This window comes from Chiloscyllium punctatum, chromosome 4, assembly GCF_047496795.1.
Source record: "Chiloscyllium punctatum isolate Juve2018m chromosome 4, sChiPun1.3, whole genome shotgun sequence".
NCBI lineage: Eukaryota > Metazoa > Chordata > Chondrichthyes > Orectolobiformes > Hemiscylliidae > Chiloscyllium > Chiloscyllium punctatum.
In genome coordinates this window covers 19,248,803-19,264,977 of record NC_092742.1, presented here as the reverse complement: position 1 = coordinate 19,264,977, position 16,175 = coordinate 19,248,803, and the positions used below count along the sequence as shown (strand labels likewise).

The 16,175-nt window shown below is 45.5% G+C and overlaps 1 protein-coding gene across 4 annotated transcripts in view; it reads right to left on the bottom strand.

Annotated features, from left to right (window-relative positions):
- LOC140476113 (acetyl-coenzyme A synthetase 2-like, mitochondrial) overlaps window positions 1-16,175 on the bottom strand; it is a 128,235-nt gene that overhangs the window by 74,868 nt on the left and 37,192 nt on the right. For all 4 annotated transcript variants that reach the window (XR_011960411.1, XM_072568209.1, XM_072568207.1 and 1 more), the window contains one exon: window positions 2,590-2,727. Coding sequence is in view for 3 of the 4 variants with exons in the window: in XM_072568209.1 (XP_072424310.1) it covers window positions 2,590-2,727 (138 nt within the window). In the remaining variant the exon portion in view is untranslated. The remainder of the gene's footprint in view (window positions 1-2,589; window positions 2,728-16,175) is intronic.

Below are 16,175 nucleotides of genomic sequence, written 5' to 3'. Positions count from 1 at the left end.
GACAACATGGCTTTGTGTGTGGAAAATTATGTCTCACTAACTTGATTGAGTTTTTTGAAGAAGTATCAAAGAACATGGATGAAGGCAGAATGGACTTCAGCAAAGCGTTTAATAGGGTTCCGCATGGTAGACTGGATGGCAAGGTTAGATCACATGGGATCCAGGGAAACTAGTCATTGGGATACAAAATTGGCTTGAATATCGAAGACAGGGTGTGGTGGTACAGGGTGGTTTTTCAGACTGGAGGCCTGTGACCAGTGGTGTGCCGCAAAGATCAGTGCTGGGCCCGCTGCTTTGGATACGAATTTCAGAGGTATCATTACTGAATTTGCAGATGACACTAAAATTGAACAACGAAGAAGGTTACCTCAGAGTTAAATGGGACCTTAATCAGATGGGCCAACGGGCTGAGGAGTGGCAGATAGAGATTAATTTAGATAAATGTGAGGTGCTGCATTTTGGTAAGGCAAACCTGGGCAGGATTTACACAGTTCATGGTAGGGCAGTGGGCAGTGTTGCTGAACAGGACCCATGGGTACAAGTTCTTAGTTCTGTGAACATGGAGTCACAGGCAGACATGGTGGTGAAGAAGGCATTTGGCATGCTTGCCTTTATTCATCAGTACATTGGGTATAGAAGTTGGGATGCCATATTGCGATTGTACAAGACATTGGTTAGGCCACTTTTAGAATACTGTGTTCAATTCTGGTCTCCATGCTACAGGAAAGGTGTTATTAAACTTGAAAGGGTTCAGAAAAGATTTACAAGGATGTTGCTGGGGTTGGAGAGTTTGAGCTGCAGGGAGTGGGTGAATAAGCTGGGGTTGTTTTCTCTAGAGCATCAGAGGCTGAGGGGTGACCTTACAGAGGTTTATAAAATCCTAAGGGTCATGGATGGGGCGAATAGCCAAGGTCTTTTCCCTGGGGTGGGGGAGGGCATGGGTTTAAGGTGAGAGGAGAAAGTTTTAAGAGGGACATGAGGGGCAACTTTTTCTTGCAGAGGGGGGAATGAGCTGTCGGAGGAAGTGGTGGAGGCTGGTACAATTGAAACATTTAAAAGGCATCTGGATGGGTAGCTGAATAGGAAGGGTTTGGAGGGATATGGGCTAAATGCTGCTAAATGAGACTAGATCAGTTAAAGTTATCTGGCTGGCATGGACAAAGGGTCTGTTTCCATGCTGTAGAACTCGATGACTCGACGAGGGAGGTTTTGATTAAGTAAGAAATGAGAAACGGTTGCCATTGTCAGTTCCAGTAACCAGAGGATACAAAGATTTAGAGCAATAGGGTTGGAGGATTTGAGCTATAGGGAGAGGCTGAACAGGCTGGGGCTGTTTTCCCTGGAGCGTCGGAGGCTGAGGGGTGACCTTATAGAGGTTTACAAAATTATGAGGGGCATGGATAGGGCAAATAGGCAAAGCCTTTTCCCTGGGGTCGGGGAGTCCAGAACTAGAGGGCATAGGTTTAGGGTGAGAGGGGAAAGATATAAAAGAGACCTATGGGGCAACATTTTCACACAGAGGGTGGTACGTGTATGGAATGAGCTGCCAGAGGATGTGCTGGAGGCTGGTACAATTGCAACATTTAAAAGGCATCTGGATGGGTATATGAATAGGAAGGATTTGGAGGAATATGGGCTGGGTGCTGGCAGATGGGACTAGATTGGGTTGGGATATCTGGTTGGCATGGACAGGTTGGACCGAAGGGTCTGTTTCCATGCTCTACATCTCTATGACTCTAATTGTCAAAGTAGCCAAGAGAGGATAGAATATAGGAACACAGGAGCAGAGCTTGGCCATTCAGCTCTGCCAATGGCTGTTCATCCAACTCAACACCTTTGTCCCACATTATCAACGTATCCCTTTGATGTCATTAAGAAATAGAGATTTATCAATCTCCATTTTAAACATACTCATGACTGAGTTTCCACACCGTTCTAGGTTAGAGAATTCTGAAGATAAGCAGCCTCACAATGAAGAGTGTTGATGGTTGATACAGTGAGTTGTTGTGATGTGTTGCTGACTAAAAGACTACTGGAATCGATGGCAACTTTTAAGAGTATTGGAATGGAAGATTGAAATGGAAGAAAAATCTGTAAGATCTTGGGAATTAGCAGGGGAGGAGGACTGATCTGGAATGCTTTCAAAGACCTAGCACAGGGAAAATGGGCCAAATTGCCTCCTTCTATGCTATGTTATTCTTTGGCTCATTGTCCAATTGGGGATCAGCTTCCTAGAAGGTGCTATAGCCCTCAGTCATAATGTCAATGCCTGAGCTCACCACCATACTGAGTGAGGGAGTGACTGACATTTTGCCAATAATTCTAGTCAGGGTACGGGAGAGAGCACAGTTATCTCCTGCCATGTCAAATGATCTTCTATCCATCTGCACGTATCCAGAGGGACAGGACTAACAAAGTAATCCACCAGCAGACAGCTCCTCTGCCGATGAGCTATGTGTGAGACCAGCTGAATGGGGAAAGGCATGTGTTGGCGTCTTGGCCTCTTTTCAGAGCAGGGTAGTATTCACCAGCCAGGGCTCCAATGACCAGGCACAGCCTTCTCTCACACAGCACATGTTGTGTACTGACCTGTGCCCAGCGTTTTCAGAGAAGACCGGTCATGTGACTTCACCCAGGTATCTCCATACTTCAGCAGGAGTCGAATTGCAGTGGGCGCTCCATAGAACTGGTTGACCTTTAACCTTTCAACCATCTCCCAGTAACGACCTACACAGGGGACAGGTGCAGAGCAAAAGAACCAAGCCTCATTTGTATGTCTTGACAGTGAATGCTTTTCAGGCTGTTCAACTATGGGAGGATCACAATCAAACTACCTACTGAATGGAAATCTTTACTGCTTTGTGAAGGACTTTGGAAATATTTTTTAACTTTGAAGAAACTACAGGAATATAAGTTGTCATTGGTTACTGTTCTGGATTATGCACTGAGACAAGAGAATGTCAAGACCTCTCTACAGCTGCCCCATGACAATACAACTAACTCCACATGACACAGGAAGTGTGTCTAAAACATTCTGGTGGATGTATTCTTTTGTTTTACTTTTGCCCCTGTGAAGCATCCTGGAAGTTATGTAAAAGGTGCTATTTGATTTGGAGATGCCGGTGTTGGACTGGGCTGTACAAAGTTAAAAATCACACGACACCAGGTTACAGTCCAACATTTGTAAGACACAGAATTTATAGCAAAAGTTTACGGTATGATGTAGCTGAAATTATACATTGAAAAATACCTTGATTGTTTGTTGAGTCTCTCATCTGTTAAAATGACCGTGATAGCTTCACCTCTTTCATATGTTAATCACAAAACTTTTTTTTAAAAGTTACATTCTCAGGTTAACCTGAGAATGAAAAAAGTGAAACTAACATGGTCATTCTAACAGATGAGAGACTTAACAAACAATCTAGGTATTTTTCAATGTATAATTTCAGCTACATCACACTGTAAACTTTTGCTGTATCTTACAATTGTCTCCTCCACAACCACCTGATGAAGGAGCGTCGCTCCGAAAGCTAGTGAGCTTCCAATGAAACCTGTTGGACTATAACCTGGTGTTGTGTGATTTTAAACTTGGTGCGATCTGAATGTTGTGTTGGGGGTCAGTTACACATCTGACAGATGCAGTGCAGGGCCGGTTTGAAGTTATTTAGTGCACAGATAGCGAGATGAGGGTAAGAGAAGACAGCTAGAAACCACTGGCAGCATTTGGAGCAAATGTCCCAAATGCCAATCAGCAGAAGACTGATTCCCTCAAGCAATGACCTGTACAATAATAACTGGATTAGTGGTGCTGGAAGAGCACAGCAGTTCAGGCAGCATCCAACGAGCAGCGAAATCAACGTTTCGGGCAAAAGCCCTTCAAAAGCCTTTATTCCTGATGAAGGGCTTTTGCCCGAAACATCGATTTTGCTGCTCGTTGGATGCTGCCTGAACTGCTGCGCTCTTCCAGCACCACTAATCCAGTATTTGATTTTCAGCATCTGCAGTCATTGTTTTTACCTCAATAATAACTGGGGCCCAGCCAGCAACAGAGTGTAGGGATCACGAAATAATAAAAGGCTAAAATCCACCTAGTTCACCTCTCAGTATCCTGCTGTTTACATTAAATTATTGAATTATTGTAGCAATTCATTTCTATCAATTCGAACCGAATGGGGAGATTTAGGAGCCATAGCCATTCCCTTCTAAGCAATGCTAAGCTATGCAAGTGTTCTGAATTAATCATAAACGACATCTCTAACTAGTCAAATAAAAACCGAAAGAACTGCAGATGCTGTAAATCAGAAAGAAAATTGCTGGAAAAGCTCAGCAGGTCAGGCAGCTCTCCAAACGCTAGTGCTTCCAATTAAACCTGTTGGACTATAACCTGGTGATGTGTGATTTTTAACTTTGTCCACCTCAGTCCATCACTGGCACCTCCACATCATTAAATGGGTAATCCCGTCTTCTGAGATGGCACCCTCTGGTGCTAGACTGTCCTACAAGGGAAAACAACTCTGCTGTATCCAACGTATCCAGCATTGACCTCCCACAGATTCCCCAGAGTACCAAAGCATCTCTTCAGAATCAGGAGGTCCCTTGGTTCTAATGTTCAGCACACGAGGAGAAACAGTAATTCGTGGTTGCCAAGGTTGGAGGATTTGAGCTGTAGGGAGAGGCTGACCAGGCTGGGGCTGTTTTCCCCAGAGCATCGGGGGCAGAGGGGAGACCTTATAGAGGTTTATAAAATCATGAGGGGCGTGGATAGAGTCAATGGAGAAAGTCTTTTCCCTGGAGTCGGGGAGTCCAGAACTAGAGGGCATAGGTTTAGGGTGAGAGGGGAAAGATATAAAAGAGACCTCTGGGGCAACATTTTCACACTGAGGGTTGTGCGTGTAAGGAGTGAGCTGCCAGAGGAAGTAGTGGAGGCTGGTACAATTGCAGCGTTTAAAACACATTTGGATGGGTATATGAATAGGAAGTTTAGAGGGATATGGGCCAAGTGCTAGCAAATGGGACCAAATTAGGTTGGGATATCTGGTCAGCATGGACGAATTGGACAAAAGGGTCTATTTCCATGCTGTACATCTCTATGACTCTATGAACTAGTTGTTAACCTGATGAATTACACTTTGACAAGCAAGGAATTAAAGGTGAACTGGAAAGTGATATTGGGCCCATGCCCTTATAAAGACTAGGTCTGAAAACACAGGTCCCAACAACAGGAAGATCCTAGCAGTTCCTAGGTGAAAGAGAATGGAAACCTCTGCTATAGTTTCTAACAAAACACTATTGTCTTGAAAGTCTGCCATTTTCAGTAATCGATCTTGTGAACCATATCTAGCTATTTAGCTTACTCCCGAAACGATTCATTTTTAAAAATACTTGTTCGTGGGATTGGGCATCGAGGGATAGCCCAATATTTGATGCCGTGGAGAAATGTAACATTTTTCGATGTTATTTTAACTGAAATGTTAACTTGTGTTGAAAGAGTGGACAGAATGATAACTAAGAGCACAAGAGGTCATTCCTAGACCCTAGAAAGGTACAGACGCAAAAGTCAATGAACACGTTTATAATTATGTTAATCAATTACCACAATGTACATAATATTGTGATTCTTGGTCCAGCTCAGAGAACCTGAATTTTGTTCCACTAATAAACAAGATAGTGATTGGAACACAAATTACTCCCCTGCAACTTCCTCTTGATTTATGAATAACCCCTCATGCTATGGTCACACTCCCTGACTTCCGAATCACTGACTCCATTCAGACTACCCTCCACACCCAGCACAAGTAGATTTATTGTTCACCTGGAACTGAGGTGTTTCCTCACTCAAGTCAGAAGCTACAGCGAGAAACATCTACATAAAGGAAAATGAACTGTTTCAACATGCCAGAGAGTGAGCCAAACAGGGGTAGGCTGCCTGATCCCTCAAGATCGCTCCCCCCATTCAAGACCTGGAGAGGAGGCTGGTACAGGGAAGCAAGTCCTGGAGAAAATGTATCTTGGAGCAGCTGAGAGCCAGTGCTGGAGGCTTAGAGCAGAGTGGGGAGTGTTGTTGGACTGGGATCTGGTGAGGGCAGTTAGACCACATGTGGAAGACCCTGCACTCAGCTACTGCAATGCAATGTTTATGTGCAATTGTTTATCCAACTGTATTGTCTATCCTTTTAACTATGTCTTATTTCTAACTTATTCTTTGAACACTGTAAAGTAATGCAACTACCTTGCCTTTTTATTCCTCTTTTGTATCTAAAGTTTGTAACTAGGTACTGTACCTAAGATGGCGCCATAAGAAGTGACATTGTAAAACTTTTCACTGTACGCCTGTACTTGTGTACATGTGACAATAAAGAATATTCTATATTCAATAGATCATGGCTAATCTGATTACTCCATATTCCCACCTACAGACAATAACCTTTGACCTTTACTTGTCAATAGTCTGCCTTAGCTGAAAATGTGTAGTTGGAAAAGCGCAGCAGGTCAGTTCTGTGGCTGAAGAACAGTAAAGGTCCTTTGCAAGTCTGTGAGAGTCTGCCTTAATAATACCAAAAGACTCTGTTGCCACTTCCTCTTGAGGCAAAAGAGTCTTGACCCTCTGAGAAAAACATTTCTCCTCATCACTGTCTTAAATGGATGGCCATTTTATTTTTAAACTGTGACGGCCTAGTTCTAGGTTCTTCCAGAAGGGGAAGACCTCCTCTCCATATCCACCCAGTCATGACCCCCTCGGGAGGTTCATGCTTCTAACTCTTCTAAACTCCAGAGGGTGTAAACCCAGCTCCCCAACCTTTCCTCATGAGGCAACTGGCCCCTCCCTTTCCAGCTTTTCGTCTGGAACTACTTCCAACACAATTACATCCTTCCCTAAAGATGGAGAGCAAACGTGTCAAAAGAAAATCACCAGTCTGTGCAGCTCCAATACAAACAGTGAGTGTACAGTTCCTGAATGCCTGATACGAAATTGGTTTCTCAACCGTTCGGGTTCTATGTTCATTACGTTGTGATGGTTGAACTGATAAGACTGCCATCAACTACTCTCTTCCATTAATGCTTATGGAGACTGGTGAAAAGTATGACTGAGTCACATAGAACTTGACTCTGGGCCATCAACTTATACACTTAATAGTAAGGTCCTAGAGAGTGTTGCTGAACAAAGAGACCTTGGAGTGCAGGTTCATAGCTCTTTGAAAGTGGAGTCGCAGGTAGATAGGATAGTGAAGAAGGCGTTTGGTATGCTTTCCTTTATTGGTCATAGTATTGAGTACAGGAGTTGGGAGGTCATGTTGCGGCTGTACAGGACATTGGTTAGGCCACTGTTGGAATATTGCATGCAATTCTGGTCTCCTTCCTATCGGAAAGATGTTGTGAAACTTGAAAGGGTTCAGAAAAGGTTTACAAGGATGTTGCCAGGATTGGAGGATCTGAGCTACAGGGAGAGGCTGAACAAGCTGGGGCTGTTTTCCCTGGAGCGTCGGAGGTTTACAAAATTATGAGGGGCAGAGATAGGATAAATAGAGAAAGTCTTTTCCCTGGGGTGGGGGAGTCCAGAACTAGATGGCATAGGTTTAGGGTGAGAGGGGAACGAGACCTAAGGGGCAGCTTTTTCACGCAGAGGGTGGTACGTGTATGGAATGAGTTGCCAGAGGATGTGGTGGAGGCTGGTACAATTGCAAACTTTAAGAGGCATTTGGATGGGCATATGAATAGGAAGGGTTTGGAGGGATATAGGCTGGGTGCTGGCAGGTGGGACTAGATTGGGTTGGGATATCTGGTCAGCATGGACAGGTTGAACCGAAGGGTCTGTTTCCATGCTGTACATCCCTATGACTCTATGACTCTAAGAAAATTGGCCTCCATTCACCTCAACACTTCTGTAGCCACTGCGCAGTTGGACTGCACCCTTGCCTCAACCTCACAGTCTCCACTAAACCATTCCTCTCTATCTCTCAGCCCAGCTATTTGCACCAGTCAGTATGGCCCTTATCTCCTCTCCTCCAAATCAGAGGGACTGGAAAGGTGGACAATTGGTTTAGCTATTCACTGCCAGATCTAACTGGACCAAATAAAGCACAACTGGGTCCATTTTCTCGTCTGCTCAACAGCTTCTTTCCTCTAACACAGACCCCTCTCCCTGGCATGTTCAGACAGAATGGTAAGTGTAAGGAGCTCACAGACCTCTGAATCATTGGCATCAAGACCATCCAACTAACTGACCCAGCCACACACCTCCCTTCCTCAGACTGCTGAATGAAATTACCTCCAATGACAACCCTTACCTACTATTAATCTCTTGTTTCCCTCCTATCTTCTGGCATGCAACCCCACACCCCCCACCACCCCTGAGCTTACATTGTCCATACAACCCATCTATTGCTTCCTGTACCCTATTTCCACGAGAATTCTGACCAGCAGGCTTCCCCCCTGGCCCGTATATTATAGCGGGTCTCCCTCAACTCTCCCCCCATTTCTCCAAAGATCCCTAACCCTTAGCTGCACCTTCAGTGCAAATACCCATCCCATCTCCAAGTTCCACCTCCTCTTCAAAGTGCTTGAAGATGTCACCTCCCGAATGTGTACCCATCATTCCCGAAAGTCCATTTTGAATGCGTCCAATCAGGTTTCCATCCTCTTACAAGCTAAAGTGTCCAACGTCACTGTGCCAAAAGCATATTTTCCCTTCTTACCCTTCTCGACCTCTGTCTGCAGCCATGAACATGGTCAACTACAGCATTTCCCTCTCCTGCCTCACCATTGTCGCACAACTGGATAGGTCTGCATTCGCCTGTGTCCCTCATTTAACATTTATCCTTTCATGGGATGAGGGCATCACGGACAGAGCCAGAACTTGTTCCCCTTTCCTAACTGCCTTTGCACTTAGACTTGCTGGGCCACTTTCAGAAGGCAGTTTAGAGTCAACCATATTGCTGTGGGTTTGGAGTCACATGTAGGCCAGACCCAGTGAGGATTTCCTTCCCAAAAGGACAGGAGGGTTTTGACAACAGTCAACAATGGTTTCATGCCTACCATTAGGCCACATGGAAGGGTTAAATTGGCCGGATGACTGCTTTGTAATGGCAACAGCCATGGGTTCGAATCTCACTCCGGTTGAAGTTACCATGAAGGATTCTCCTCAATCTCTCCCCTCACCTGAGGCATGGTGACCCTCAGGTTAAACCTTCACCAGTTATCTCTCTCTCTCTAATGAGAGGGCAGCTCTGTGATCTGGTAAGACTATGGCAGCTTTACCATTGGACTACAGGTAACTCCAGACCAACAGTTAGATTAGGTTCCTACAGTATGGAAACAGGCCCTTCAGCCGAACAAGTTCACACTGACCCTTCGAAGAGTAAGCCACCCAAATCCATTTCCCTCTGACTAATGCACCTAATACTATGGGAAATTTATTATCACTAATTCACCTGACCTGAACCTCTTTGGAGTCTGGGAGAAAACTGGAGTACCCAGAGGAAACCCACACAGACATGAGGAGAATGTGCAAACTCCACACAGACAGACGTCCAAGGTTGGAATCGAACCCGAGGCCCTGGTGCTGTGAGGCAGCAGTGCTAACAACTGAGCCACTGTGCCACCCCAAAGTTGGACTGCCAAGTAGTTTTTCTCTACCGCATACAACCAAGGTTAGATCCCTACCAGAGAATGGGAGCAGCAAATCTGCCTTCCAGTCAGCAACAGTACGGAGAGCTTCCACAACCTGATACACAGTTAGAATGATTACTCATGAAATACTTTTAGACCTTTCATCACGCAAGTACTTCATGGAGACTTCGACAGCAGCTTAAAGACGGTCATGTATCATTTCCAAACCTGTAAGCAGTTATCAGCTCAGTACTTCGGTGATTTGCCAGTCCCAGAGGAATATATAAATATAAAGATATATGTAGTTTAAGGCCCGGCCATGTCTCAGTCTGAAACATCAGCTGGTGTCAATGTCACGATGGGAGAAAAGAAGGAAACGCTGGATGAGAAAGTCACTCAAGCCTCATGACTTTAGCAGCCTAAACCCTACCCTGGCCACATCCATGTATAGCTGAAAATATGTGCTGGAAAAGCGCAGCAGGTCAGGCAGCATCCAAGGAACAGGAGAACTGAAGAAGGGCTTATGCCCGAAACGTCGATTCTCCTGTTCCTTGGATGCTGCAAGGGCTTATGCCCGAAACGTCAATTCTCCTGTTCCTTGGATGCTGCCTGACCTGCTGCGCTTTTCCAGCAACACATTTTCAGCTCTGATCTCCAGCATCTGCAGTCTTTACTTTCTCCACTTCCATGTGTAGGGCTCCTGTCCTTCCCTGTGCATGTGGATTGCTGACGTGATGGGGCACACTCCTGCCTGGAGAAAGTGAGGACTGCAGATGCTGGAGATCAGAGCTGAAAAATGTGTTGCTGGAAAAGCGCAGCAGGTCAGGCAGCATCCAAGGAGCAGGAGAATCGACATTATGCCCGAAATGTCAATTCTCCTGCTCCTTGGATGCTGCCTGATCTGCTGCACTTTTCCAGCAACACATTTTTCAGCTCACACTCCTGAGCAGGTGCCTGGTCTCTGCCAGTGGCCAGAGGGGAGCTGGGGGCTTTTCCTCCTGAGCCAACACTGGAACTGCCGCTGTGTGGTGCCCACCAGACTGCGCTCCCACGCTCCGGGAGCCTGACATTCCCACTGAGGTGCCATTATCCGGGGAGAGGGGTGGGGTGGGGGGAGGGTGCAGGAGGTAGCCTTGCCGATGATTCGTCTGAGGCGTTTGTACTTGCCTGAGAGGGTTTCTGGGGCATCAGGCTGTTTCTCTGCTGGGCCCAGACACAAGGGAGAGAAAGTGTGGCAGCCAGTGGTTAGAAATGCATGCAATGAATGAAACTTGAGAGCGGGGTTACTGTGAGAGTCGCAGTGTAATGGTGAGTATTTATTAGTAGGACACAGATGATCCCTGTCGGACTTCTCTTGTGTAGGCCTGGATTCTTTCCTCGTGGGAAGGGGTGAGGGGACTGATGTGAGGCACCCCTTCACCCACACAGACCCTTTCTCCCCTATCTTCAGGAAACAGAGAAAGTGAAGGATCGAGTAAGATACAGTCATATATCACAGACCCTTAGACCCAATTCATTCATGTCAACCAAGGATACTAAACTGAGCTAGGAGAAAGTGAGGGCTGCAGATGCTGGTGATCAGAGCTGAAAAATGTGTTGCTGGAAAAGCGCAGCAGGTCAGGCAGCATCCAAGGAGCAGGAGAATCGACGTTTCAGGCATAAGCCCTTCTTCAGGATTGAAGCCTCATTCCTGAAGAAAGGCTTATGCCTGAAACATCGATTCTCCTGCTCCTTGGAGGCTGCCTGACCTGCTGCACTTTTCCAGCAATACATTTCTAAACTGAGCTAGTCCCATTTGCTTGCGTTTGGTCTGTATCCCTCTAAAGCTTTCCTCTCCATGTATCTGTCCAAATACCTTTTAAATGCTGTAATTGTACCCATCTCCACCACCTCCTCTGGCAGCTCATTCCATACACACACCACTCAGATCTCTCAGGTCCCTTTTAAATCTTTCCCCTCTCACCTTAAACCTATGCCTTCTTGTTCTGGACTCCCTTAGGCCAGCTATTGGTACTGGTGCAGGTGGGAGGAAGGTGGGGAGGTGTTCTGAGTGAGTGAGTAGGCAGCAATAGGGGAGGCAATGACCTACTGGTATTATCACTTGACTGTTAATCCAGAGACGCAGATGCTGTAATGTGAATTCAGTTAAAATCTAGAAGTAAGAGTCTAATGATGAACGTGAATTGATTACTGGGGAAAAACTCATCTGGTTCACTAAATTCTTTTTTGGAAGGAATCTGCCATCCCTATCCCGTCTGGCCTACATGCTCCAAACCCATAGCAATGTGGTTGACTCTTAACTGCCCTCTGGGCAATAAACACTGGCCCAGCCAACGATGCCCTCATGAATGAATTTTAAAGAGGTTAGGGATTGGGTGAGGGGTGTAGAAGATTGAGGGGGAACAAGTGAGGGAAGGTAGTGGTGAAGGTGGTGGGTGGTAGGTGCAGTAGCAGATGTACAGTGAGGTAGCAGACAGAAGAGTCACCAGCTTTTGTGTGTTAAAAATCACTCAACACCAGGTAATAGTCCAACAGGTTGCAACCATCTCCACCACCTCCTCGGGCAGCTCATTCCATACACACACCACTCTCTGTGTGGAAAAGTTGTCCCTCAGGTCCCTTTTAAATCTTTCCCCTTTCACCTGAAACCGATGCCCTCTAGTTCTGGAGTTGGAAGAGCTAGCTTTCAGAGTGCCGCTGATGAAGGAGCATCACTCCAAAAGCTTGTACTGCCAAATAAACCTGTTGGACTATAACCTGGTGCTGTGTGATTTTTAACTTTGTACACCCCAGTCCAACACCGGCACCTCCACATCACAGCTTTCTTATGGCACCGCCTGCCATTCCTGAGGCCTGTGGAGACTGTCCTATCCCTGGGTCTGGGTGGGGTGGCCTCCTCCAGAAAGAGGTCTTCCTGGACTTTCTGTCGGAGAAGCGCTGGCACCGTTTCCCCTTCTCCGATGCCTTCTGAATAAACATCCCTCACTGAGCAGGACAGCTTTACAATGCCAGTGCTCGCGGCAGCCTGTTCGAAAGGCACGGTTACCCGGGACACTGGTCTTTCAGCAGGTAGCTGGTGAGGGATGAGTTGATCCAGGAATGGCGCATGGTTAGATGGGGCTGGAATGGAGCAAGAAGGAACTTTTGGGGGTGGGGGAGTGGGAGTTAATGGGTTTGCTAAGGTACAGTGAGAAATCTCACTAAGCCCCGTGGAGACAATCACTCCAAAAACCCAGAGAAACTGACACTTGGAAATTAAAGAGTAAGATTCAGGCCATCATTGTGAAAACTTCACAACTTCCAAGCACAAATTGTCACCCCAAACAGAGGAACCACATATGTCCCACTCTCTCCAGTTACCTCTAACTCAATTTCTGGGAAGCAACATGCATCTGATATGTTCATATCATTTTACGAACGTTCCCTTTCACTTTCAATTGCAGCTGCACCCCTCCCTCAGAATGAAAACGTAGTTTATACATTTCAAAGGAGCCTTATCAGGCAAAAGCCGTTTGAGTTATATATCCAGCACAAGCAGCTTATCTCTGCCTTTATCAGTTGCAAAGAATCTGCCCTGACGTGATTTAGCAGCCATCAATCTGGCTATAATGCTTACATGTCATCTGTTTGTTATGTTGTAATTCAGGAGCTGGTCAGTTTGCCCAAACCACCCTGTACTGTTCCATGTCCAATTTGCACCATCCCCAGCAGCTCATGTTTACCGCTGGGGTGGGTAGGGGGGGAGAGTATGTGAAGGGGCAACCCACATAGCCCGACATCCAAAAGGTTCAGCACAAAGTTTGAAAAGTTTTTAAAAGCCATAGACGATGTGAAGGCTTCTTGAAGCAACAACAATAACCTACATTCAAAGACAGGCAGCAGTGAAAAGTGGCCGAGCAGAGGCTGATAGCTAAGTTCCATGTGCCTCAACCGGGATCTTGGGTTCATGTCACACTACAGGTGACCACCATTGCACTATATACACACACAGACACTCCTACACACACACACACGGACACACATGCACACACGCACGCGCGTGCATACATACACACACACACCCTCTCAGAGACTTAGACCACTCTACACTCACACACACACACATATACACTCTCTCTCACACTCACAACCCCCCAACCCAGACACACACACACACACACACACACACATATACATATGTGGGGTGAATTTATACTTGCAGAGTTACATTGTACTTTGTTCAAAAACTGCATGAATTCATGTAAACTGTTATCTCACTTTTTAGATTAGAATCAATCTAAACATTATGGCACAGACAGAGAACACAGGGGGCTAACACCTTCAACATATTGTCTAGCTAACACCAATTGTTACAGTTAACCTGAGAATGCAACTTTTTAAAAAACGCTTTGTGATTTACACATGAAAGAAGTGAAACTATCATGGTATTCGAACAGATGAAAGACTCAACAAACAATCAAGGTATTTTTCAATGTATAATTTCATTTACAATGCACTGTAAACTTTTGCTATAAATTCTGTGCCTTACAAACTAGTGCTTCCAATTAAACCTGTTGGACTATAACCTGGTGTTGTGTGATTTTTAACTTTATACACCCCAGTCCAACACCGGCATTTCCAAATCATGACTACATTTATATAGCACCTTTGAAGTAATGAAACATCCCAAAAGGGGTTCACAGGTAAGTCATAAAATGAAATGTGACAGCCAGATCAGATCAGACCACACGCTTTAAGGAGGTCACACATTCCAGGCAAGTACTACCCTCAGTGTCAAAAAACCTACATCTCACATCTCCTTTTAACTTACTCCCCTTTATCTTAAACCTCAGTCCCCTAGTAATTGACATTTCTACCCTAAGGATACTAGTAATAGTGAGTCACACCAACTAGCCACCAAAAGACATGATCTACTATCACTAGTATCCTTACGTACAGATGAAGAAGGACACTACCTCAACTGGGACAACACATCCATCCTGGGGCAGGCTAAACAGAGACACGCACGGGAATTCCCAGAGGCCTGACATTCAAACCAGAACTGCATCAATAAACACATGGAATTGGTCCTGATTTACCAACCTCTGAGAAAAAGAACCATAAATGATATCATCCACCTTAAGAGACCAAGACACATAGATAGAAAAAGGGACAGAATACTAGCGCTTCACTGGAGGCTCACTGATGACGTTACCTAGTATGGTGACGAAACATCTGAGAAACAAACCTTCTAGCTCAGCGAACTAATTTAACAACCTGAACCTCAACCCGAACTACAAATCCTCTCAAAAATTGCAAGCCTCTTGTAATTTCGTAAACTTCTATCAGGTCACCTCTCACCTTTCAATGCTCAAGTGAAAACAAACCAAGTTGGTCCAGTCTCTCCTTGTAGCTAATACTCTCCAAGCCTGGCAACATCCTGGTAAACCATTTGTGTACTCTCTCCAAAGCTTCCACATCCTTCTGGTAGTGTGACGACCAAAACTGCACACATTATTCCAAGTGTGGCCTAACTAAACTTGTATAAAGCTGTAACATGGCTTACCAATTTTTATAACCTATGCCTCAACTGATGAAGGTAAGAATGTTTTTTGCCTCTTTGACCACCTAATGTTGCCACTTCCTGGGAACTGTGGATCTGTACACCGAGATCCCTCTGTATGTTGATGCTTCTCAGGTTTCTGCCATTGGCTTTATACTTGCCTCCTGCATTAGACCTTGCAAAATGCATCACCTTGCATTTGTCCAGATCAAACTCCATTGGTCATTTCTCCATCCAAGACTCCAATCTATCTGTTTCCTGCTGTATCCTCTGGCAATCCTCCTTAATATCCACAGCTTCCCCAATCCTTGTGTGAAACTTACTTATCAGGCTATCTACTTTCTCCTACAAATCATACATATTACAAACCCTGCTGGGGGAGGGGGGGGGGGGGGTGGGGTGGGGGGAGGTGCGGGGCCCAGTGCTGATCCCTGCAGAACACCACTGGTCACAGGTTTCCAGTCAGAAAAACACCCTTCCACTGCTACTCTCTGTCTTCTACGACCAATCCAGTTCAGCATCTATCTTAGCAGCTCACTGCTGATCCCATGTGACTTTAACTTCTCCATCAGCCTGCCATTAGGTTCCTTGACATAGAACTTGCTAAAGCCCACTTGGACAACATCTACTGCCCTGCATTCGTCAGTCATTTTTTTGTCATTTCCTCAAAAAACTCAAATCATCTTTGTGATTCACGACCTCCCCTATACAAAGCCATTCTGCTAGTCGCTAATAAGTCAATTTTTTAAAAATGTGATAAACGCTGCCCCTAAAAATCTTCTCCACTAATTTCCCTCCCACTGATGTAAGAGTCACCAGCCTGTAATTTCTTGATTATCCCTGGTGCCCTTCATAAACAAAGGAACAACATTTCTCCAGTCCTCTGGGACCTCTCCTGTGACTGAAGTGGATACAAAGATTTCATACAAGGCCCCAGCAATGTCCTCATTCACCTTGTTGAGCATTCCAGGACAGATCCCATCAACTCCCGTGGACTTGTCTACTTTACTGTTTTTCAAAACACCCA